Source organism: Mobula birostris, chromosome 9, assembly GCF_030028105.1.
Source record: "Mobula birostris isolate sMobBir1 chromosome 9, sMobBir1.hap1, whole genome shotgun sequence".
NCBI classification, from domain to species: Eukaryota; Metazoa; Chordata; class Chondrichthyes; order Myliobatiformes; family Myliobatidae; genus Mobula; species Mobula birostris.
Genome location: NC_092378.1, coordinates 136,572,455 through 136,596,635, shown reverse-complemented (window position 1 = coordinate 136,596,635; position 24,181 = coordinate 136,572,455). Strand labels below are relative to the sequence as shown.

General features: G+C 37.8%; 1 protein-coding gene across 6 annotated transcripts in view; it reads left to right on the top strand.

Annotated features, from left to right (window-relative positions):
• Nucleotides 1-21,652, top strand: part of clec16a (C-type lectin domain containing 16A) — a 225,896-nt gene extending 204,244 nt beyond the window's left edge. For 5 of the 6 annotated variants that reach the window (XM_072268940.1, XM_072268938.1, XM_072268939.1 and 2 more), the window contains 2 exons: nucleotides 5,772-5,927; nucleotides 17,730-21,652. In XM_072268940.1, the coding sequence (XP_072125041.1) occupies nucleotides 5,772-5,927; nucleotides 17,730-18,109 (536 nt within the window). In that variant the 3' untranslated portion in view covers nucleotides 18,110-21,652. Of the gene's footprint in view, nucleotides 1-5,771; nucleotides 5,928-11,974; nucleotides 12,087-17,729 lie in introns of all 6 variants that reach the window. The other variant, XM_072268941.1, reaches the window with a different exon arrangement.
• Nucleotides 21,653-24,181: the final 2,529 nt, after the last annotated feature.

The window sequence follows — 24,181 nt, the reverse complement described above, 5'->3', positions numbered from 1 at the left end:
GTCTACTCCACCATCTCATCATGGCTGATCCCAGATCCCACTCAACCCCATACACCGCTATATACTTTGATGCCCTGACCGATCAACTTCCACCTTAAGTATATCCACAGACATGGCTTCCACTGCAGTTTGTGGCAGAGCATTCTACAGATTCGCTACTCTTTGGCTTAAAAAAAATCCTCCTTACCTCTGTCTAAAATGTCTGTCCTCAATTTTGAAGCTGTACCCTCTAGTTCTGGATATCCCCACCAGAGGACACATCCTCTCCACACCCACCCTATCTAGTTCTTTCAACATTTGATAGGTTTCAATGAGATCCCCATGCAGTCTTCTAAATTCCGGTGAGTACAGGACCAAAGCTGACAAAAGCTCCTCGTATGTTAACCCCTTCATTCCGGGAATCATCCTTGTGAATCTCCTCTGGGCTCTCTCCAATGACAACCCACCTTTTCTGAGATATGGGGCCCAAAACTATTGGCATTACCCCAAGTGCAGCCTAACTAGTGTCTTATAAGGTTTCACTATTATCGCCTTGCATTTATATTCTATTTCCCTTGAAATAAATCCCAACATTGCATTTGCCTTTGTTACCACCTGTGAATTAACCTTCTAGGAGTCTTGCACGAGAACTCCTAAGTCCCTTTGCACCTTTGATGTTTGAACCTTCTCCCCTTTTAAATGATAGTCTGTATTATTTTTCCTTTTACCAAAATACATTATCATACATTTCCCAACACTGTATTCCATTTGCCACATTTATACCCATTCTTCCAATTCGTCTTAAGTCCTGCTGCAATTGCATTGCTTCCTCAGCACTACCTATTCCTCCATCTGTCTTCGTATCATCCGCAAACTTTGCCACAAAGCCATCAATTCCATTATCCAAATCATTGACAAACAATGTAAAAAGTAGCGGTCCCAATACTGACACCTGAGGAACACCGGTAGTCACCAAAAAAGGCCCCTTTTATTCCCAGTCGATGCCTCCTGCCTGTCAGCCATTCCTCTATCCATGCCAGTATCTTTTCTGTAACACCACAGGATTTTATCTTGTTAAGCAGCCACATGTGTGGCACTCTATGAAATGCCTTCTGAAAATCCAAATAAATAACATCCACTGCCTCTCCTTTGTCCACATGCTTGTTACTTCCTTGAAGAACTCTAACAGATTTGTCAGGCAGGATTTCCCTTTACAGAAACAATGCTGACTTTGACTTACTTTATCAATAGTCTCTAAGTAACCCAAAAGCTCATCCTTAATAATAGACTCCAACACTTCCCCAACCACTAAGATTAGGTTAACTGGTGTACAAGTTCCTTTCTTTTGCCTTCCTAAAAAGTGGAGTGACATTTACACTCTTCATGTCCTCCGAGACCATATTAGAATCAAGTCATTCTTGAAAGATCACGACCAATGCATCCGTTATCTCTTCAGCAACCTCTCTCAGGACTCTGGGATGTAGTCCATCTGGTTCAGGTGACTTATCCACCTTAAGACCTTTGAGTTTGCCTAGCACTTTTTCCTTTGTAATAGCAATGGCACTCACTCCTGCTCCCTGACGCTCATGGACCTCTGGCACACTGCTAGTGTCTTCCACAGTGAAGACTGATGCAAAGTATTCATTAACTTCATCTGCCATTTCTTTGTCCCCCAATTACTACCTCACCAGCATCATTTTTCAGTGGTCCAACGTCAACTCTCACCTCCCTTTTACTCTTTATATAACTGAAAAATCTTCTGGTGTCTTGCTTTATATTATTGACTAGTTTGCCCTCCTATTTCATCTTTTCCTTTTTAGTTTTTTAGTTGCCTCTTGTTGGATTTTAAAAGCTTCTCAATCAAACAATTTACCAGTCACTTTTGCTACCTTATATGCCCTTTTCTTGGCTTTTATTGGTCCCCCTCAGATTCAAGTGCAACCCATCCCTTTTGTACAGGTCTCACCTGCCCCAGAAGAGGTCCCAATTATCCAGAAATCTGAATCCCAGCCTCCTGCTCCAATTCTTCAGCCACACATTTATCTGCCACCTCATTCTATTCCTATCCTTGTTGTCATGTGGCATAGGCAGCTATCCCGAGATTACTACCCTTGAGGTCCTGCTTCCTAGCTTCCTTCCTAACTCCTTGTATTCTTTTTTTCCTCCCTTTTTCTACCTATGTTGTTGTTACTAATGTGAACCATGACTCCTGGCTGCTCACCCTCCCTTTTCAGGATATTGTGGACGCGTTCAGAAACATCGTGGACCATGACACCTGGGAGACAAACTACCATCTGTGTTTCCTTTTCGCATCCACAGTATCGCCTATCTCTTCCCCGACTATAGAGTCCCTGATTACTGCTGCCATCCTCTTCAGTTTCGTATCCTTCTGAGCTCCAGGGCCAGACTTTGTGCTAGAAGCACGGCTACCCCCCCCCCCCCGCAACAATACTCAAAATAGAAAAACGTATTTGTTGAGGGGGACGGCCACAGGGATGCTCACCACTATCTGATGTTTTCTCTTCCTTTCTTGACAGTCACCCATTTATCTGACTCCTGTAGCCTTGGGGTTACTACTTCTCTGTAGCTCCTGTCTATCACCTCACTTTCCCTAACAAGCCAAGGGTCATCAGGCTGCAGATGTGACCATCGGGGAGACTGGACGTCTCCTGGAAATCATACATCTGACACCCAGAACAGAACACTGGCTCTGTAGACATTCCCCCTATTCTCTCAAGATTTAAATAAGAAATAAGGAATGAACTTACCTACTTACCTTGCCTTCACCTGTTCTCACCAAAGCTCTGTTGAGCCAAAGCCTTACTACTCTGCCTCAGATGACTACGATGACAATGACCGCTCTTCTAGGTAGTGCCTCTCTTTTATAGTGACTGGGTTTTGAAAGCTCCTCGCTGACCTGCACAGGAATGCTTCTGTTGTATGTATGCATTACTCCAATCGACAAGGTTATTATGAGGTTATTAAGTCATTAACATTAGACAGTTATGAAAATACAATATGTGGGAAAATGCTTTCAAGCCTCCATAGACTATAAATGCATTTTCATTTCCAAATACCACAGACTAATTTAGGATAAGCAAATGCATATGGATCCTTACAGGCAATTAAAAATAGTTTATTTATTTTTGAAATTCTCTTTTGCACTTTCAGTTCTGTATCCACATCAGAAGAATTTGAAAATTTGGCACTATATCTGACAATGAATTTATCTAAATAAATTGGTCATAGCAGTGAATGGTAACATTGAAAAATGGAATTGGAACAATTTTACATTCCCAGAATATGGCAAGGTTTTCTACTAAACTGATTAAACATACTATATTCATGATGAACTTGAATTCCATTGAAAAGTTGCTCAAGTTTAAGTTCAAATTCAAATTTAATTTTTATTCAACCAAACATGAACACCCATGAATACAGCCAAATGAAAAAGTGTTCCTCCAGGCCCAAGGTGTAAAACACAGTACCAACAGTCATACATGGCCCAAGGCACATATAGCAGTAAAAATACTTTTAAAGTATGATGTAGCCCAAGTCCCTGAGTCTATGAATGTTGTTGGCAAGAAGAAGCTTTAGCAGTCCGCAGACTAATGCAATACAGCTTCTCTACCACCAAGTGAATAGTGAAGGCCAACTCCCAATCCAGCGTGAATGTCTGTGGTGTCAGCTCTCTTGGGCGGCTGCTACAGGCGAGATGAGGCCTAGTCTGCCTTCCAACTGAGGCCATGCAGCTGCCCTGCCTTCAGTCTTTCCAATACACCAGTGAAATGGACTGCAGTATGCTACATTACCAGTGTCAAACAGGGTATGGTGATCACCAAGTAAAATGTCCAAGACAATCACGTGCTGTTAGACTGCAGACTGCCTTCGTGCACCAACTCCAATGCCTTTCTGTAGCAGGCAGCCACACTGGCCATACCATGTCCAACTCTTCCACTAATGAGCAGATCACTGAAGGGGTAGATCTGCAGTACTGAAAGTTTCTTAATGTCCAGCAGGGTCTTCCAATTGTAACAGAGACATTTAAAACAAAGATAATAACACCTGTAGTTGGCTTCATAGAGGCCACTGCATCAAAGTGCACTACCATCTTACCCAAATTCCGGTACTAAGAATTGACAAATGAACTTCTTGTATCCGGGAATTAAGTTGCACATTGCTTTGGTTTCCGGCATTAAAGTTGAAAGGTCAAAATAAACTTACTATCAAAATACATACATGTCACCATATATAGCCCTGAGATTCATTTTCTTGTGAGCATACTCGAAAAATCCAATAACCATAATAGAATCAATGAAAGACCTCAGCAACTGGGTGTGCAACCAGTGTGCAAGAGAACAAACTGTGCAAATACAAAAAAATAAAGAAAATAATAATAAATAAACAATAAATGTCAAGAACATGAGATGGAGAATCCTTGAAAGTGAGTCCATAGGTTATGGGAACATTTCAGTGATGAGGCGAGTGAAATTATCCCTTTTCGTTCAAGAGCCTGATGGTTGAGGGGTAATAACTGTTCCTGAACCTGCTGGTGTGAGTCCTGACACTCCTGCACTTTCTTCCTGATGGCAGCTAAAAGATTAGAGCATAACCTGGATGGTGGAGCGGGGAGGGCTTTACCTGTGATGGGCTGGGCCATATTCACTATTTTTTACAATTTAAGGCAGATTTTTGTTTTGGTTTTGTTTTACTTGGAAACAGGGCATTTTTTGTCATAAGTCACCTGTATGTGTGAGAGAGAGAGAGAGAGATCTCTCTCTCTCTCTCTCTCTCTCGCACGCACGCACACACACACACACACACACACACATTCTCACTCTAAGCCTCTGATTCTGTTTCATCTTGGCGCAATTTACAGTCGATTCACTGCTCATCTTCACCCAGACTCCTCCTAAACAACATTGTCAGTGTATTCCTTCCCTGTAAGTAAAGTGCTTATTGCCCTTGATCCCTCAGCCATTTTTTTCCCCAAGGTAAGGAAGACAGGATAGCATAGTTTTGGTTGCAAAAGTATGTAATGCTTGGTTTATTGCAACTGAGACCCTGAGTTGGGCTACTACTGAATTTTGATGAAGTTCCTATATTCCATCAACACACATCAAAGTTGCTGGTGAACGCAGCAGGCCAGGCAGCACCTCTAGGAAGAGGTACAGTCGACATTTCGGGCCGAGACCCTTCGTTAGGCTTGCTGCGTTCACCAGCAGTTTTAATATGTGTTGCTTGAATTTCCAGCATCTGCAGAATTCCTCGTGTTTGCGTTCCTATATTCCATGGCATCTTTGTCATTTTAGCACGCTCTTTATGGTCCTCTAGAATTTCTAGGCACTAGTTTGTATTTTAAACTTTGCTGCAGGAATGTACCAAACAAACTCATGCCTGCAGCTCTGCCCTTCAGTTAAGCTGTGGTGAAGAGTAATTTGTTAAGCAACTGCAAGTTCTGTTCTTGGGTTCTCTGTGGTAGCTGTGAATGTTAAGGGGTTAAGCTATAGGAAATTTTCATATTGAAGCTTCAAATGTTCATTTCACAAAATTTACAGCATTTGATTTTCAAGCCATGACTGTTCATGAAATTTATCTAAGTAGTTTTTAATGAAATAATTAAAAATGGGCTGCTGCTGATGTATAAAATCTTTTGGTAGGGGTGGGAGTGGTAAAACTAATGATTCTGGAAAAGGAGCCCTGTATCCTGAATTATTTAGATTGGAACTTATTCAAAGTGCAAAGATTATTCTTTTAAATAAAAAAAAAACTTTGCTTGAACCCTTTTCTAGGGTTTGCAGTGGCACAACACGTAAACCAGCAGAGTCCTTCTCCGGCATCATCTCCTTCCCCACCCTCCAGTGGTACCATCTCAACAAGCACCGGCTACAGTGATACCATCACAACTAGTGTAGGTTCCACCCCTTCAGCAACTCAGAGTCCCACAGGTAATTGTTCTGCAAATGTTACATTTTAATGTAGTTAATGTGGATATTTCTCTCAAAGTGATGAAATTATGATACAGTACAAATCAAAACTGCCTTTTCTTTTGTTTAAGGTGATTAAATTCAAATAAGTATCACGTTTTCTTTTTTCAGAGTCAGTTTGTCCCCAAAATCTACTGAAGTTGCTTTCTTATCATGAGGAAGTTCAAGAAAATTGAATTTATTTCTGCTTTCCTGTGTATGAGCAGGATTTAATGAAATAAAACTGCTCAAATCATTCGTGAGCAGTGTTACTGTGACTAATGCTAATTCAGTTGTCAGAAATAAAATGAATACTTTTCAAGGGCACATTAAATAATGTTTAGTGATATCTTTTTTAAAACCTTAAGTTAATTGAGCAATGTGAGTTACGTATGCAATGTTATGGTTTAAACTGAAATGAGAAACAATTTAACACAAAATACTGCAATAGATATTTTCTTTGATAATTTAATTCTGTTTATTATCACAGTAGGTTTAACCAGTTAATGGAAAGGTGTACTTATTGCACTAACAGATTTTTGGGCTTCAATAATTAACTTTAAAAAGTAGAAACCCTTAAGGGGAGCTTACATGTTACTGTGTTTTCATGAACTTTTGAGAAAAGTTACCTCTGCCCTTCTGTTCCTGATTGTTGTGCATTGGATGCTTTTTCTCAACAGGTAACAGGTAAACTTTGATTTTATCTACTTACTCTCTTTAATTCTTACAGGTTCCAAGATTAAAACTTACACTAGAAGATTAGTATGATTTCTGTTTATTCTGTTGTTTAAATCTGTCCATAAAACTTCCCAAATCTTACTCGATCATTGACAATTCTGTAGCATATTTAACTGTTGGGTGTGGTTGAATTTATGACATTAACCCAGTATATTTGCCATCTCTGGGAAGCATAGCTGCAATTTAGTAAAGTGAATCAGAGGCACTATCCCTGAAACCCTTTTCTAGTCATAAGACCATAAGACAAAGGAGCAGAAGTTGGCCATTCGGCCCATCGAGTCTGCTCCGCCATTTTATCATGAGTTGATCCATTCTCCCATTTAGTCCCACTCCCCCGCCTTCTGACCATAACCTTTGATGCCCTGGTTACTCAGATACCTATCAATCTCTGCCTTAAATACACCCAATGACTTGGCCTCCACTGCTGCCTGTGGCAACAAATTCCATAGATTCACCACCCTCTGACGAAAAAAATTTCTTCGCAATTCTGTTCTGAATGGGCGCCCTTCAATCCTTAAGTCATGCCCTCTCGTACTAGACTCCCCCATCATGGGAAACAACTGAGGTCTCCCCTCATTCTTCTAAACTCCAAGGAATACGGTCCAAGAGCGGACAAACGTTCCTCATATGTTAACCCTCTCATTCCCGGAATCATTCTAGTGAATCTTCTCTGTACCCTCTCCAATGTCAGCACACCCTTTTTTAAATAAGGAGACCAAAAACTGCCCACAGTACTCCAAGTGAGGTCTCACCAGCGCCTTATAGAGCCTCAACATCACATCCCTGCTCCTATACTCTTTTCCTCTAGAATTGAATGCCAACATTGCATTTGCCTTCTTCACCACCGACTCAACCTGGAGGTTAACCTTAAGGGTATCCTGTACGAGAACTCCCAAGTCCAATACCAGTGCTTCCTTCTAGTTAGTAATATTAAAGCAGCACTCATAAGATCCAGCAATACTTTTTGTTATTAATAATCTTTAAAATAAATATGACTCCTGTCTTTAGTTAACTTTTGGTTAATCTAGTTAACATTTTTATTCCATACCATCATCATCATATCACTGAATGCTTCCCAGATAAAATAATGGTGCAGTGTCTTGGTCACTGATTGGATTAATTAATAAAATATTGTGCACAAAACAAATCTTGATTTCTCAAAAAGTAATATATTTATCCTAAAATATTTTTGGAAATACAGAGCAGGTGAGACGGCATTTACAGTGAGATAGAAACAGTCAAACCATCTAACTGTTAATATTTCATAAGTCCTGAGAGATTAAAGATTGGAATGGCCTCCCACAATATTCCATTGAAAGCTCACTGCAAGATTGAGGAACAGAATTTCAACATCCAACTTGGCACACTACAGACTCATTTACAGATCTGTTTCAAATCCAGCTTCCCAGTTCTAATAAAAAGTCAGTGACTTGAAATGTTGTTTTTCACTCCACAGATGCTCTCCAACATTTATTTCTGCATTTAATTTCATAACTGGCCATATGTGGAGCCTCCTGCAGTTAATAAGGAATACATGAAAGTAATAGTGCAATCTTCAGTGCACCTTCCTCTGTTTTGTGCCTAGATTTCTTCCTGTTCTCTTGAACATATTTGATCCCTTGTTGTAATTCTGGGAGAATCCATCTAGTTCCTCAGCTTGTGGCCATTCTTCCCATGTAAACCTAAGAAAGAAATCCTGAAAGATTTTGTAACTTGAAAATTCATTGTATTTGGTTGCAATGCTGATCTCCAATAGTAATCAGAACTTCAAAGTATTTCTTTTTCTAGCATTTTGACATTAACTACAACACCACAACACTCTGCTAAGCCTAGTAATCTAAGGTAACCAGTGAGTCAAAAATTCGAAGTAAGTTGATGATCGAAGTACATATATGTCACCCATAGTCAGCACGGAGATTCATTTTCTTGCGGGCAATCACAGTAAATACAAGAAACACAATAGAATTAATGACAGACCATACCCAACAGGACGGACAAACAACCAGTGTGCAAAAGAGAGCAAGCTGTGCAAGTACAAAAGAAAGGGGAAAATAATTATAGTAATAAAAAGAATTAAATAAACAGTAAATATCAAGAACATAAGATGAAGAGTCCTTGAAGGTGAGCCCGTAGGTTATGGGGACAGTTCAGTGATAGGGCAAATGAAGTTGAGTGAAGTTCAACAGCCTGATGATTGAGGAGTTTCTGAACCTGGTGGTTTAGGTCCTGAGGACTCTGTACCTTCCTGATGGCAGCAGCGAGAAGAGAGCATGGCCTGGAAGGTTGGTGGTGGTGGTGGGGGGGGGGGGGGGGTCCGATGATGGTTGCTGCTTTCCTGCGACAGCGCTCCATGTAAATGTGCTCAGTGGTGGGAGGGCTTTACCCATGATGGACTGGGCCGTACCAACTACATTTCGTAGACAGTTCTGTTCAAGGGCATTGGTGTTTCCGTACCAGGCCGTGAGTCAGACCCAGAATCAGGTTCAATATTAGTAGCATACTATATGTAGTGAAATTTGTTTCTTTGTAGCAGCAGTACAGTACAATGCAGAATAAAAAAACCTATAAATTACAATTATTGTCAAAAGCAGAGCAAAAAAAGAGTAGTGAGGTAGTGTCTATGAGTTGACTGCCTATTCAGAAATCTGATGGCAGAAGGAAAGATGCTGTTCCTGGAAAGTTGAGTGTGTGAATTCAGGCTCCTGTACCACCTTGTTGGTAGCAGTGAGAAGAGCATGTTGTGGATAATGGAGGTCCTTAAAGACTTATGCCACCTCATATCATCTATTGTCACCTAGTTCCCGAGTCTATCAATCATTTATGCAGACTTAAATGAATTTTTACAATAATAGCTTGTATATAAGCTGAAGTTTAAATTTAATAAAATATAATCCCAAGGAGATTCACCGAAACATTAGAGAGCAAAATTTGTCATGAAGTGACATTAAAAACAAGGCTAAACATGGAACTTCTAATGTAATGAAGTGTCCAAAAAGATTTAACAGGCCTATTATCAATCCAAAGTTTTGACACCAAATCACAAAAGAGGATCTTGGGTTAACATAGAAACATACACAAACCTGTAGTACAAAACAGGCCCTTCGGACCACAATGCTGTGCCGAACAGGTACTTACTTTAGAAATTACCTTGGGTTACCCATAGTTCTCTATTTTTCTAAGCTGCATGTACCTATCCAGGAACCTCTTAAAAGACCCTATTGTCTCCGCTTCCACCGCTGTGACTGGCAGCACATTCCACGCACTCACCACTCTGTGTAAAAAAAAACAAACAACTTACCCCTGACATCTCCTCTGTACCTGCTTCCAAGCACCTTAAAACTGTGTCCTCTCATGTTAGCCATTTCAGCCCTGGGAAAAAGCCTCTGGCTATCCACATGATCAATGCCTTTCATCATCTTACGCACCTCTGTCAGGTCTCCTCTCATCCTACATCGGTCCAAGGAGAAAAGGCCAAGTTCACTCAACCTATTCTCATAAGGCATGCTCGCCTTTCCAGGCAATATCCTTCTAAATCTCCTCTGTACCCTTTCTATAGTTTCCACATCCTTCCTGTAGTGAGGTGACCAGTACTCCAAGAGGGGTCTGACCAGGAGCCTATACAGCTGCAACATTACCTCTCGGCTCTTAAACTCAATCCCACGATTGATGAAGGCCAATGCACTGTATGCTTTCTTAACCACAGAGTGAACCTGCGTAGCAGCTTTAAGTGTCCTATTGACTCGGACCCCAAGATCCCTCTGATCCTCCACACTGCCAACAGTCTTACCATTAATACTATATTCTGCCATCATATTTGACCTACCAAAATGAGCCACGTCACACTTAGATGAACAAAGGCTCGGCTGAAGGGGTAAGTTTTTAGAAGCAACTTAAAGGAAAGCAGAGGTAGTGAGAGGTATTATGGCAAAGAATTTTGGAGCTTATGACCCTTACAGCTGCAAGCACAACCCCAGAATAAAGCGGTTAAAGTCACAGGGGCATTTTAGCGCTGCATCAGTGATCCAAAAGATGTACTGGAAAGAGTGATAGAAATGGAAATGGAATATGAACAAAAGCCATAAAGGAAGAAAAGAGCTAGCATTCTCAGAGCTTTTATCTTTGTCATTATTTACATAAATTTAATAGTGTAAATTGAATGGCAGAGGGATACTGGCATTAGAAATCTGAAGATATTTAAACCTTCTCACTTACTGGCGATGCTAGTGGTTGATACAGTGTATTTTGCGCAAAACTATTTTAGTCTTCTTTTGGTCCCATATGGAATGGGTTAGATGGATTGTTTCAGTTTTTTTTGTATTTTATAGATATTAGACCTTAAGGCATAGGAGCAGAATTAGGCCATTCAGCCCATTGAGTCTGCTCTGCCATATCATCATGGCTAAGTTAACCCTCTTAACCCCATTCTCCTGCATTTCACTTGTAACTTTTGATGCCTTTACTAATCAAGAACCTATCAACTTGAAATATGCCCAATAACTTGGCCTCCAGAGCCATCTGTGGCAATCAGTTCCATAGATTCATCATCCTCTAGCTAAAGAAATTCCTCCTTATCTCTGCCCTAAAGGGGGGTCCTTGTGCTCTGAGACAGTGCCTTCTGGTCCGAGACTCCCTCACTATAGGAGACATTCTCTCCATGTCCACTCATCTAGGCCTTTGAATATTCAATAGGTTTCAAGGAGATCCCCTCCCTCCATTCTTCTAATTTTGATTAGATCATTCTACAGTTGCACGATAATGAATAGAAAGGTAAATTATATCAAATGTGACTTTTTAAAATTACTGATTTTTAGACCTTTACAATAAAGGGGTTTAAATCAATGGATTCTGATGTAATTTGTAGTTTACGATATCAACGCCTTAACCAGTAGTTTGAAAAGCCTTTTGTAAAACATTCATTAATGCCACTTTTCTTTCAGTTTACTGAAAGTGATGTCTAAAACAATGAGTACCTTAATCTGGTGTTTTATGGTTTACAGGAATTTTTTCAACTGCTTGCTATTTTGTGTGCTTATTGTTGTATTGTGTAAATTTATGTCTGTAGCTCTTAACTACTAGTTCTATGAAGGACAAGTTAAACCACTATGGATACCAGTGGCTAAGAGCTTTGAACCATTGTTGTGTTTTAAAATGCTATGTCATTGTTTGTAAATTAAATTTTAAGTAACTGTATTGTCTGTTAGCTGCTAAAATGTACCCATGAGCAAATCCACCTCTTTCTATCCATTGTCGTACTTTCCCTATGATCTGTACCTCTGTTCTACTCCTTTTAGTAAGGTCTGGCAGGAGAGGAAGACGGCGAGTATTTAGTCTTTCAGAGGCTGAAAGTCGTGGCGGACACTGGGTTTAGGCCTCCAGGCAACAGCTCACACAGTGCAAACACAGGCAGGTTTATGTTACATTCCCCAGCCTCTCATCATTTAGTTAATTCATCAATATCACGATAGTCTATTTAATTGAACCCAGAACAAGTAACCTTTTAATTGCATGCAAGAATATGCAAATACCTTTGTGACCACAGTCCTCAGAATTGCACCTGAAAATATCAACCTATGAAATGTAAACCATAGCAAAGTGGATAGGAGGATTTAATTTATGTTTTAAATAAATGAAAATTTTAAAAACTGCAGATGCTGCAACTTTAAACAAAAACATAAATTTCTGGGAACATTTAGCAGGTCAGCCAAAGTCCTGGAAAGGGTTCCCATTCTCAGACCCAAAAATTAACTTTGTTTCTCTTTCCACAGTTGCTGCCTTACCAGCTCAGTGTTTCCAGAATTTTATTTTCTATAAAATAATAAAGGGTCTGGCTAAAGCCATAGTTGTAATTGCTCAGCACATCATATGAGAACCTTAATTCGTTGTATTTAAATGTATTTATGTGACCTTGGATATAATATAAATATTTCAAATTAATATAATAATCACTTATTGTTTAAAAAGTATTTTTTTAATTTTGGGTCTGTATCAAAGTTTGCAGCTCTTGTTCAGAGTAAATCTAGTTAACTGAATACTGAAGGAAGACAGCCCTTCAAATTTGGCAGTATATAGTTGATGTTAATAACAATAAATTATCTTGTATGGAGCAATCCCCATCAATATTGCTGGTTGCTTGGCAAAGTGGTAGTGAACCACTTCCACCACAATAATTAATATTTTGAGTTCCAGGATTCCATGTAACTCACATTAGACTAAACAGAACTAATTAGGTATATAAATTATGTCCTTAATCCAAATGAAAGAAGATAAAGTACTCTTTTTTTTCTATCAAATGATCTAAGCTGTCTGTAACGCACTGTACCTTTGCTCATTTTAGTCTGTAGTTTTAATTTTATCCCCTCAGACAATTCTAATGTTGTAACTTCAGAGTCACTAAACAAAAATGAGTAGAACAAAACCAACCTAACATATCTTGTAACACAGTTAAACTTACCAAGGTGTTTCTTGGAATATTACTAAAGAAAATTTAACAAGTCAGTAAAACTCTTGCCAATCTTGTAAACTTAAAAAAACGCTGGACCAAATAACCACACCACAAAAGACCGTTGCTTATCTCTTCACCCATTTATTTCTTTGAGCTCAGCCGGCAAGTGAACTTGGTCTTGACATCAGGGGAGAAGTGTTCTCATCCCTGCCTGATGTCAGAATTGTTAGAGGTTATAAGGCCACTGATACAAAACAATAATCAGTTTGATAAGCATTCCAACCACATCAATGGACTATTGATACAAAAGAACAATCAGTTTGATAGACGCTCCAGCCACTTTAATTAAGAAAGGAATGTCCTGTCTAATTTCCATCAGGTAGCACCTTTTGTCAAAACCAAAAGGTGTGAAGAATCAGGAGATATCTTATGTGGATCTGTGTGAACTTTAATCCTTATGTTGCCCAAAGAAGCAGCTGTGAGACATTATTCAAACACACTGCAGTCACAGACATAGTTGGTACTTAACCATTATTTACAGGAATCTGAGAATCCCCCAATTCCCTTAAACTTTATCAATCTAAGCCCCAGGTTATTGCCAATTTAAATCCCTTGCACCTTTGGCCATAAAGTCTTTAAAGCTCCTTGATATTCTTGGTATCAGCATTTTTTTAAAAGATGGATTTTATAAAATACAAGTTAAATTACTTTGAATAACTTTTATATTAGAAGAAATTGAGGATTAACGGTGATATTTTCCGTTATTCATTAAGCAATTTTAGCAAATTAAAAACTGTCTTTTTATGAAATTAATGTTTAAAATATTTGACTGTAGGTAGTTCTTGAGATGTATCTTTATTTAATTCTGAATTTTTTTTAAGTTACTGGTCCAAAATAGTTACAGAAATCAGAGTCCTCCCAAGATCTCCATAGAGTGGTGTCATACAAAGTTAAGAGGAGAGTCAGCATAATTTTTTCTTCGGCCACTATTCAGAATGATTTGAAGATGCATCTTAAGGACGGTCTACAGTCAAATATTCTAATGAGGTGACAACAGGTGAATTGGCTCTACTCCAGTTCATGGAAACTGTGAAACCAAATTCAACAGCACCCTTCAAACAAAGAATGCAATAAATAAGTAAAGGAGAAACAAATTGTATAATGAAGAACAGCACAAGAAAGGGATTAACTGGATTGCTGGAAGGCTTCCTGCTCTCCTGTTATTATTCCAAAGTTTTCTAAGTGTAAAATACAAATGAATGAGTAGAATGCATCTTAATTGGTAACAGGAAATTAACAATCAGAATTGTACCCCCCCCCCCAAGTAAGTTTAAGTTAATTAATATTACATTATAAGCAATGATTTTCATCAAATTAAGGGTATTAGTGTGTGCAGACTCAGGTTGAGATTTTTAAGTACAAACAAAAGGAAAGTGGTTCTGATATTTGGCAGTACAAGTTTATCCCAGGGCTGGAAAAATTTATCCTATAATTTTTATCATGTCCTTTAGGAGTTTAAAAATTAAGGTTTTTTTCACCCGCCAAAAGCAGAAATATATCTCAGATGTGGACAAATGCTAACTAATCCTGTAGGAAAGAAATGCAAGAAGATCGGATGGTACAAAGAAAATGAGAAATGGAGTGAAATTAACACTTGATAGTGCAATTAATCTAGTGAGTTTACTTTAGTTTTATCATGTTGGCGAGTGAAATATTCCAGCCCTGGCTGGTCCCCATTTTGTTGGATTGGCTTTGGATACAACATTGAAATTTAATGATTGCATGTCAGTTTCTATCAGTCCATAATCTAATTTATACAGCATAATTGTTTCATCTTATTTTATTAATAAGTTGATGTAAATTCTGTTTGCTTTAATCTTTCTCTAGATCTGTCATCCTGTTTCCTTTTTACCAATTCCATTCTTCATCACACTTCAAACCTTTCATTAGAAACCACAAGATATGCCTTAATGATAACATCAAGGCACCAGAAATCTACTTTTCTATGAATATGCTCTGCTTTTAGGCTTCTTGGTAGATTTAATTGTTCTGAATGAAGCATTTCAACTAATTTCCTACTTCCTTGGTAAAACAGTTCTAACAACAAAATGGTTTCAATGAAATAAGTGCATTTAACTAATATACGTAGAAATCATCTAAAACTGAAAATTGTGCCCAAAAATATACCTTGAGATTTGGAAAACTTAGAAATGAGGGGTTTGTTCTCTTTGAATTTGAGTTAGATAGTATCACTGTTAATCCTGGCACTAATATAAACATGGGAAATGATGCAATTAGATGCAAAACCAACTTGATGATGGTTACAGTTGTACAACATGCTTCATTCCACAAGCAGACAGAATTCCTGCAAATCCCCTATGCCTGTTCTTGTGATTTTTGTGGTTGGTTGCATTTTCCAGCCACCTCATTCCAATGTGGGCAAGTGTGCTTTTCATCCTGCAGTTAGATGCTTATGCATGTACCCAGCATGACTCCAACCCTCATTTTCAACCTTGTTTCTGCAGCAAACAAACTCCGTCTTGCATTGCTCTTCCATCATTATTTCAGTAATGGTTATAAAGTACCGTTTTTTGATGGACAATTGCAGCCACAAAACCATACCTACCAGTTTGTTAGTTGTACAATTTAGTTTTGCTAAAGAAGTTGTTAACATAAGTAGATTTATATTGAATATTCTATGAATCTATTTGGAACCAGGGAGGTCTTGCAACCAATGATCATTCTTATCATTCATAACATATTGACAACTCAATGTATTAAATCTATTCCATCAAATTTAGTATAACAGTTTATCAGGCAAAATGCTGTTTCAATTTTAGATTCTAATATGTATTGTTCTTATAAAAAAATAATCTTTGTTTTGGAGGACTGCTACAAAAAGTGCTCAAAGTATCAGCAGTGCCTTTAAAATAGTTTGGGTTAGTCAGATGTTGGTGAAAAGCATGCAACAAAATTTATAAAAATTGAGAAGGGATTTGTCATGTATTTTTCTGCAATTTATAAGTTAATTTTTCCACAGTAATTTATGGGTTTGATTAATGAACATCCCAAAAAAATTCCCAACCTATTACTGGGAGAAACTGATCAACCTATATGTTAGGAAAACAAAAATAAATGACTACTATTGAAACTGGGTTGACTGAATTTGTGTTCTTGAACTGGCATGCTGTGCACTGGTATCCTGCTAGTGTAATACCAACAACCCCTGCTTGCCATTGTGCTCTTGGTCCTGAAGTCCAGACTCTTGAGGAAATAACTTCTCTATTTTTAAAACAAAAGATATTCTGCTTAGGTTGCATACTGCTGTTCTAGGAACCTGCTGCAAGCCACTAGCAATCCCACAGCATTGAAGCTATGATCTCACTACCACGTGGTTCAATACCATGGAAACCGGGCACAGCATTTACATTGGGCAGCAGTTCTCTGCTCATTGCTAAGTTGCAGCTGGCTGGCACTGTGAATACTAGCATTCCCAATGAACATCAACTGTTCTTCTATTTGGAAGCCATTTAGAAATCCCCTCTCTTTGGTGGAGAACTACTTAGCCTTGCTGGGCTTTTTTATATAAATATATCCTCAAGTAAATTTGCAATCAACACTAAAGATGGCAATCAATGTTGAATTCTAAAAAGCAGTTTGATTATTGTAGACAGAGCATGACACTCCCTGCTTATTCTAGGGAAGTACTTTGCAACATACTAACATTCAGTATACGTACCAAGTGACATTTCTCATGATCTAACTAGTTCGCTTATCTATAAAATCTAATACAGTATGGTGCATTAGATTCAAATTTTCTGTACATCTTGTCTACCATGCTGCACAGCTATGGAGCAGAAGTAAGTTGGAGCTAGGCTGAGGAAAGGGAGATGATTGCCAGGCCAATATTTTGGATGGAAGAGGAGAAAATAAAGAGAATTTGTGTCTCACGTAGAAACAGCAAAGTATATGAAGTCAATTATTTGATAATCGTTCACACATTACTTTAGTCACTTTCATGTTTCATCTCACCTCTGTATTTATGCTTTTCTTAGTTTCTTTTTAATCTTTTGCCTTGCTGTCATTAATTTTGCCTCTTTATCTTACAGGAACGTATAATGTGAATATAAATGAAGCCTTATGCAATTAAACCATATGTTAATTATCAAGGTTTTCTTAAAATTTCTTTTCAGATGAAAAGATTATGATGTTTTATGTTTAAGAACAGGGCATTTAACTGTAGAGAATGTGAATGTTCTTGATCTTTTTTAGTTGTCATCTTATACACTAAGCCATCGATTTCTCTTGGGTTCCAATCAATGACTGTGACAGTACAATTGTTGGAGTATTTCATATCTTTATCTATCTTCATTCTTGTTAAATCATCAAAATGCACAATCAAGTTCTTAAAATCTATGGTTGGTAAATACACAGTAAGCGTGCCTCGGTGTCCTGCTACTGTAGCTTGGTCATGTAGAATAGGAACCCAAAATTGTTAGACGTTTTCAGAAATGTCTTTTTGATAGTGAGTTTTGTTCACATTACTGAAGTTGAAATTTTGCTTGAATTGCAAACAGCTAAAAAATATTTTTCTTTAATATTAGATGGACCTGAACTTCAAGAGCAGTCTCATTTGACTTTTCCAGACCAAGTGGAATTTGTCAATGAAACCTATTCTTCACCTCCTAGAGCAGAGGGTGGCACAAGTTGTCACTCTTTGCCCGGCAGTACTGAACACGAAGCAGCTAATCTGGCACCAAGTCTGATTCCAGCCCATCAGCCAACTATATCACTTATTTCTGACGACAATACAGATGCATTGAGTGTGGAATCACTGACACTTCTTCCACCAGCTGACGCACAGCACATCCGGAGTGTGAGCACCTTAACCCAGGCATCCACATTATCTGAGTCAAATGTGATTACAGAAAAAGAGGACACTAAAACAAATCAGGAACCTGAAATGTCCGAGTCCACACATTAAATGCAATGTAAACTTTGAACCATCTGGTTTTGTACAGTGAAACAGGTCTGAAAAGCAAGAAAATTAAACTTATTGTCAAAACACAGCTGAAAAAGGAAAACTAGTAACTCTGTGGAGCCCAAAAATTGCTTGTAAATTCCTGTGATTCTGTGTCTGGGATCCTTGCACTAGTTAGTATACAATTACAGATTTCCAGCTGAAGGACATACTCCATGTACAGCTTTTAATACAAAGCCCATATGCCAGTCAAGCCTAGTCACTGATTAGAGCCGTGTAGGTTAGTCCTTCATTCTATCTGCCATTTTCAAGGGATTTCAACAAAATACATGCAGCTGAGGTGTGGATTTTTTCAGCTATGAACATTATATTACTGATTTCACCCAAATGAATTCCTAGCAGGGCTAACTGAAGCATTTTTATGAAACTGCAAGTTGCAAATTTATCTTTATTTTACCCTGATATAAAATTCACTGATTGTTAAAAGAGCATTAATTAAAACACGACAAACATCCAGCACAACTACTTAAAAGTAGATGCACCAAATAAGTCAATCTGCATTGTAATTAACCTGAATAGATCTCAAACCAGTTTTATTGATTGCACTTGCATATTTGCATAGTGTTTGTTTTTATTGCAGTGTTTAAAATGTATATGTTTAATAAGTTTCATGGTAAAAAGAATTTTATAAAACTAAATATGTAAAGTACAAGTTACTTCCACAAGATGCAGGACTGGCTAGTTATTTATTTAATTAAACCAGGAACATGCTCTTACACTTAATTAATATGTAAATATTGGGAATTGCAAAGTAAGACATTTAAGCCATGGGGCAACACTAGTACATAATCTGTTCCCGCAGCATTTATTTATTACAACACCTGATAACACAGAGTGGGGAACACCACAAGTTGAAGCCTTGGTGTCTTAGTGAAAGAAAATTAGAAGGTTACTACCTTCTGGTTTGTATTTGGCACCATCAGACATATTGCATTTGTTTTTAAACCCATGCGGGTTTCTTAACTTGAAAGTGGATGTGCTGGGAAATATTTATTGCTGCAATTAATGCCATCCAAACCACTTACGTAGCAACACCGGAAAATTATGGTTTGTAATTTGAGCTGTTTCAGAGCTCCTCAGAAACTTTGATTTTGGAGTCATTTATAACATAGTATCGATATTTAACCTGGCTATATTTAGTTTGTCACAAATCCGTACAGTTTACAAATGGACAAAATTCATTCATCCTGCTGGCAACCACTTGGCTTCTGCGCGGCTTCTCAAGTAAGATCTGCTCCATTTGTATTTCAACATTGATCCAGGTGAGGAAAAGTAATTATAAAGTTAGCTATAAAATTATTAGTTTTTTTTGCTTAGGTCTGAGGATATTTCATTATTTACTATGTTGATGTAACAAAACCAAAGAGAGATTTAAAATATCTGAAACAATTCTTGGTTACAGTAGATGGAACACAATGTCAAAATTGGAACAAAATTAATTTCAAATATAGATAAAAACGAAGTGACCTCCCCACACATTGAGAAGATGTGCCTGATCTTGGGTGTGAAGTCAGGCAATGCATACAATTAATGACAGTAAGGAAGCGGCTACGTTGTATGAAATTGAACATAAATTATTTATTGTTATGTTCTGACATCAGTGTCTAACTGTTTAAGTAATCTGATATATAATCTTAAAAACTCTGCGATTGGTCTTTAACACCAGTTTTGTTACTCTGTGCAAACACTGATTGATATTTATTTGTAACAGGCTTTTACACCTCTTGCAGCCACACTAGTTGGTCTTGGCATCGAGGCATTAACTAAATATGCTATATTTTTAAATGTCATTCTTTGAAAAGCATCAGCTTTCAGCTACTGTTGAATCAACTATAACATAATCTACTCCTACTAATTATTAAACCCCTCAGTTTAATGATGTAGCTAAGTATCTAATGTTGAGAAAGAGGACCAGCTGGTGTTGATATTCAAAATCTACACTATTGTTATCTGCTTATTTTAACCTAATATCTTATGGAATCTGGTGTCACAAGTGCAATCAATTGAACTAATTAATCTAAAACTCTACTCAAAACTATCAGCTCAAGAATAAATGTTTGCATAGATGGTAATTATTTCATCACATAGATCACTTAATTTCGTCATCATGTTTTGAGGCTGCAGGGTATCTCAAGTTATCACTGTGACCTACTGGCCCTAAATAATTTCATTGCAAGGCCTTGACAATAAGCCACAATACAAAAGTCTTCTACAAGTAAATTCACATACTTATAATTTTGTGTACAATATCCATAGTGGTATTATGTTACTTTGGTCCATTTGACCATCATCAGAAGCAAACCAGAACAAGATATTAAAGCAACCATACCTTGTTGGGTATCATCTGCCATACTAATACTATACATTCATACAGGCGTGAGCTGAGATGGAAGTATGTCTTAATTTCATCATAAACTGTCATATACATTAATAAACTATTTCTTTCCATTATATAATACTCTTAAGGAAGGCAGATAACAGAGACCAAGGCCTATCTAAATATTCAGCCAAAAAGAAAATCATATTGTCACTATGATAATGATTGTGTGTTTCACTTAGTTTAAAAAAAAAGAGGGACCAAGTATCAGGCATGTGACAAGTAAAACAAATTACTTTTCTCTCTAAGTTACCTGACCATAGAAGCTATTGATATATTAACAATCTCGCAGAATTTCCAAGTGCCCATTAAATTTTGTTCCTGCAATTCCTGGTCCGCTACTGGAATAAAAGTGCTTTAACCAGTAATAGACTTTTTATTGACATGTTCTAGGGATATTGCACATCATTTGAAAGTTTTGATGTGACTATTAATTTCTAATTGCTGATGACCAATAGAAGGCTTAAATTTATGGAGAAAAAATCAATTTAAAACAGCCCTCCTAGAGAAAACTGTTCAGGTAACTGTGTTGTATAAATGTACTGCTTTGGTTTTCTTGCAATTATTCGCTTGAGTTTTTGGTGCAGTCTATTGATTTTGTAGGACAAAGTTAATCTCAATTTTATCTGTCTCATCAAGTAGTTTATCTGTTGGTGTTAACTATTACATTGCAGCATTTGAATTTAACTGACCATTAGTCTTAATATTCACAGAAGGCCGGGCTGGATATGTGAAGTTGTAACGTTTTTCTACTGATTTAAAAAAATAGTGCATTTTCCTGCTGGGAGAATATTGATCTTTGTATCAATACAATCAATTTCAGAGGTTGGTGTATGTCATGTTCATTCACGAAGATTTTCCTAACCTCAGTGTCCTTGCAAAAATTAGTGTGTGCTGAAGTTGCAACAGCAGATGTGAACTTAAAATGATTTGTATCCTTTGCCACAGTGACTTGTGCTGTTTAATAAACAGTGCAAAAGCAATGAACAATGTACTTTTAATTCGCTGCGAAGGATGTATTAGTACAATATATGGACTTAATGTACGGAACATATTTTCTCAGCTCAGTGAGTTTTGTATGATAGATTAAAACAAAATTGTAAATGAAACATTGTGCGTCAATTGTGTGTTTAAAAAAAACTCAACTTTCTTTACTTCAGACTAAGCAATACTAAGATTATCTCCATTAATGCTTTTCTGGTCCCCATATTAGTTCTGGTGCAATATTTCAAGCTTGTTGTCAAAACAGCATAGCCGGGAAGTGTAAAGCAAACTGTAAATCATATCTAAATTGGAAAATGTGGTTTCGGTTTTAACTAGGAAAACTGCTCTGTATTGCATATGTGGAAACTTTTGTTTTCATTATGAAGGTTCCTTTGAGATTTCTGCTTTTTTTTGCACTATGAGCTCAGGTAGTACAGGTAAGGGTCATGTAACCTGGGTATTTCACAATGTTCCAAAGGCAGACCAGGAAAAGACAGAATGTAACTTGTCTGTTGTCTACGCAAAGGCAATAAATACGAGGTTTGTTTTGCATTTCAGATGTGTTTAATTTTTACTCTGTGGAGATTGTTAGCTCATTAACCATGTAAAGTGTTAAACCATTCAATCCCATGAAGAGTGGTATGATTTGAGGTACTTAATAAGATTTGGTACACTTGCTGATAATGCAAGTATATGGTGGCAAAGTTTTGATTGATGATAACATTTCTTCTTAAGTAATGAATCTTTCTGCCATTCCAATCAAATGTTACTTTCATTTATTCCAAGAATATATGGCAAGTATGACATAAGGCATTTATGCATTTTTGACAGCCATTTTCACTGCTGTGTTCCCTACTCAGTAGTTGGGACATTGGTTTTGTAAAACAAACAGAAAACATGACTAAATTGACAAAATGTATATGCATATGTAAGCAATAGTGTTTCTGTGTTTAAACTGTTTCAAATAATATTTTAAATTGGGGGAAATGTCTGAGAAACGTAAGGATTGAGATTGGGGTCTTTTCAGAACTATTAGTGCACACTGAGCTTCGTCATCATTCTCAATGGATCATGATATGAAGTTAGAAAACTTTCATTGTGTATTAGTAAAATTCTCTGCAGATAAATATCTGACATATGTAGGGGGGAAAGTTGGAGAGTTCCAAAGCTTAGTAAGAAGCAGCAGATTTTATGAAGGTTCTTTTCAGAGAAGGGGCAGAGGGGATTGGAAAAAGAAGTAAAGTCCTCAAGATGAAAGCAGTGAAGAAAAGCTGTCAACGGCTGTGACAGGCAAGCTGGCGATTTTACACAGTAGGTTAAGGAGGGGTAATGGAGCTTTCTAAGAAGGTTGAATGGTTAGAAGAGTTTGAACAATGGAAAAATGCAAGGCAGTGCATGATTCAAAGAAAAATATGCTAATTTTAAGAGAACTAGTGAAGGAGGAGACAATGTAGCTCAACCCTGTTTAAAAAAGTTGGAACTTTTTTTCAACAAAGTTATTTTTGTTTAAGTACACTGTGTTCATATCTGTTCAATGGGGCAGTTGAAGAAGTTACAGAAGTCATTTTTGTTTGAAAATGTCGTAAGTGATGACCTATGTTACAGAAACACTGTCATTACAAAATGTGCCATATTCTACAGCATCACCAATATCCACACAGCTTTCATTAGTGATGCAATCTAACTACTCTCAGGCAGTGTTCTGTCATGGCTGAATGGGAAAAATTATACACACAAACATTTATTTTTACATTGGTTCTTAAGTATGATTTTCATAGAGTGGTAGAAAAGTACAGCACAGAAACAAAGCCTTTCGGCCCACCTAGTCTGTACTGAACTATTTAAGCTGCCTAGTCCCATCAACCTGCACCGGGATCATAGCCCTTCATACCCCTAGCATCCATGTACTGTACCTATCCAAACTTAACTTAAACGTTGAAATCGGGCTCACATGCACTACTTGAGCTGGCAGCTTATTCCACAATTTCACGACCCTCTGAGTGAAGAAGTTTCCCTTAAACTTCTCACCCTTAGCCCATGACCTCTGGTTGTAGTCCCACCCATCCTCAGTGGTAAAAAACCTGCTTTCATTTACCCTCTCTATACCCCTCATAATTTTGTATTCCTCCATCAAATCTCCTCTTAACCTTCTATGTTCCAAGGAATAAAGCCCTAACTTATGACTCGGGTCCTCCAGACCCGGCAACATCCTTGTAAATTTTCTCTGTACTCTTTCAAACTTATTTACATCTTTCCTGTAGGTAGGTGAGCAAAACAGCGCACAAAACTCCAAATTAGGCCTCACCAATGCCTTATACAACTTCATCATCACATCCCATCTCCTGTTCTCAATACTTTGATTTATGAAGGCCAATGTGCCAAAGGCTTTTGTTACGACCCTATCTACCTGTGATGCCACTTCCAATGAATTACGGACCTGTATTCCTCTAGCGTTCACTGTATAAGACCTACCCTGGTTGGTCCTACTGAAGTCAACACCTCGCACTTGTCTGCATTAAATTCCATCTGCCATTTTTCCAGCTGGTCCTGATCCCGCTGCAAGACGTGATAGCCTTCCTTGCTGTCCACTTCACCTCCAGTTTTGGTGTCATCCACAAATCTGCTGATCCAGTTAACCTCATTATCATCCAGAT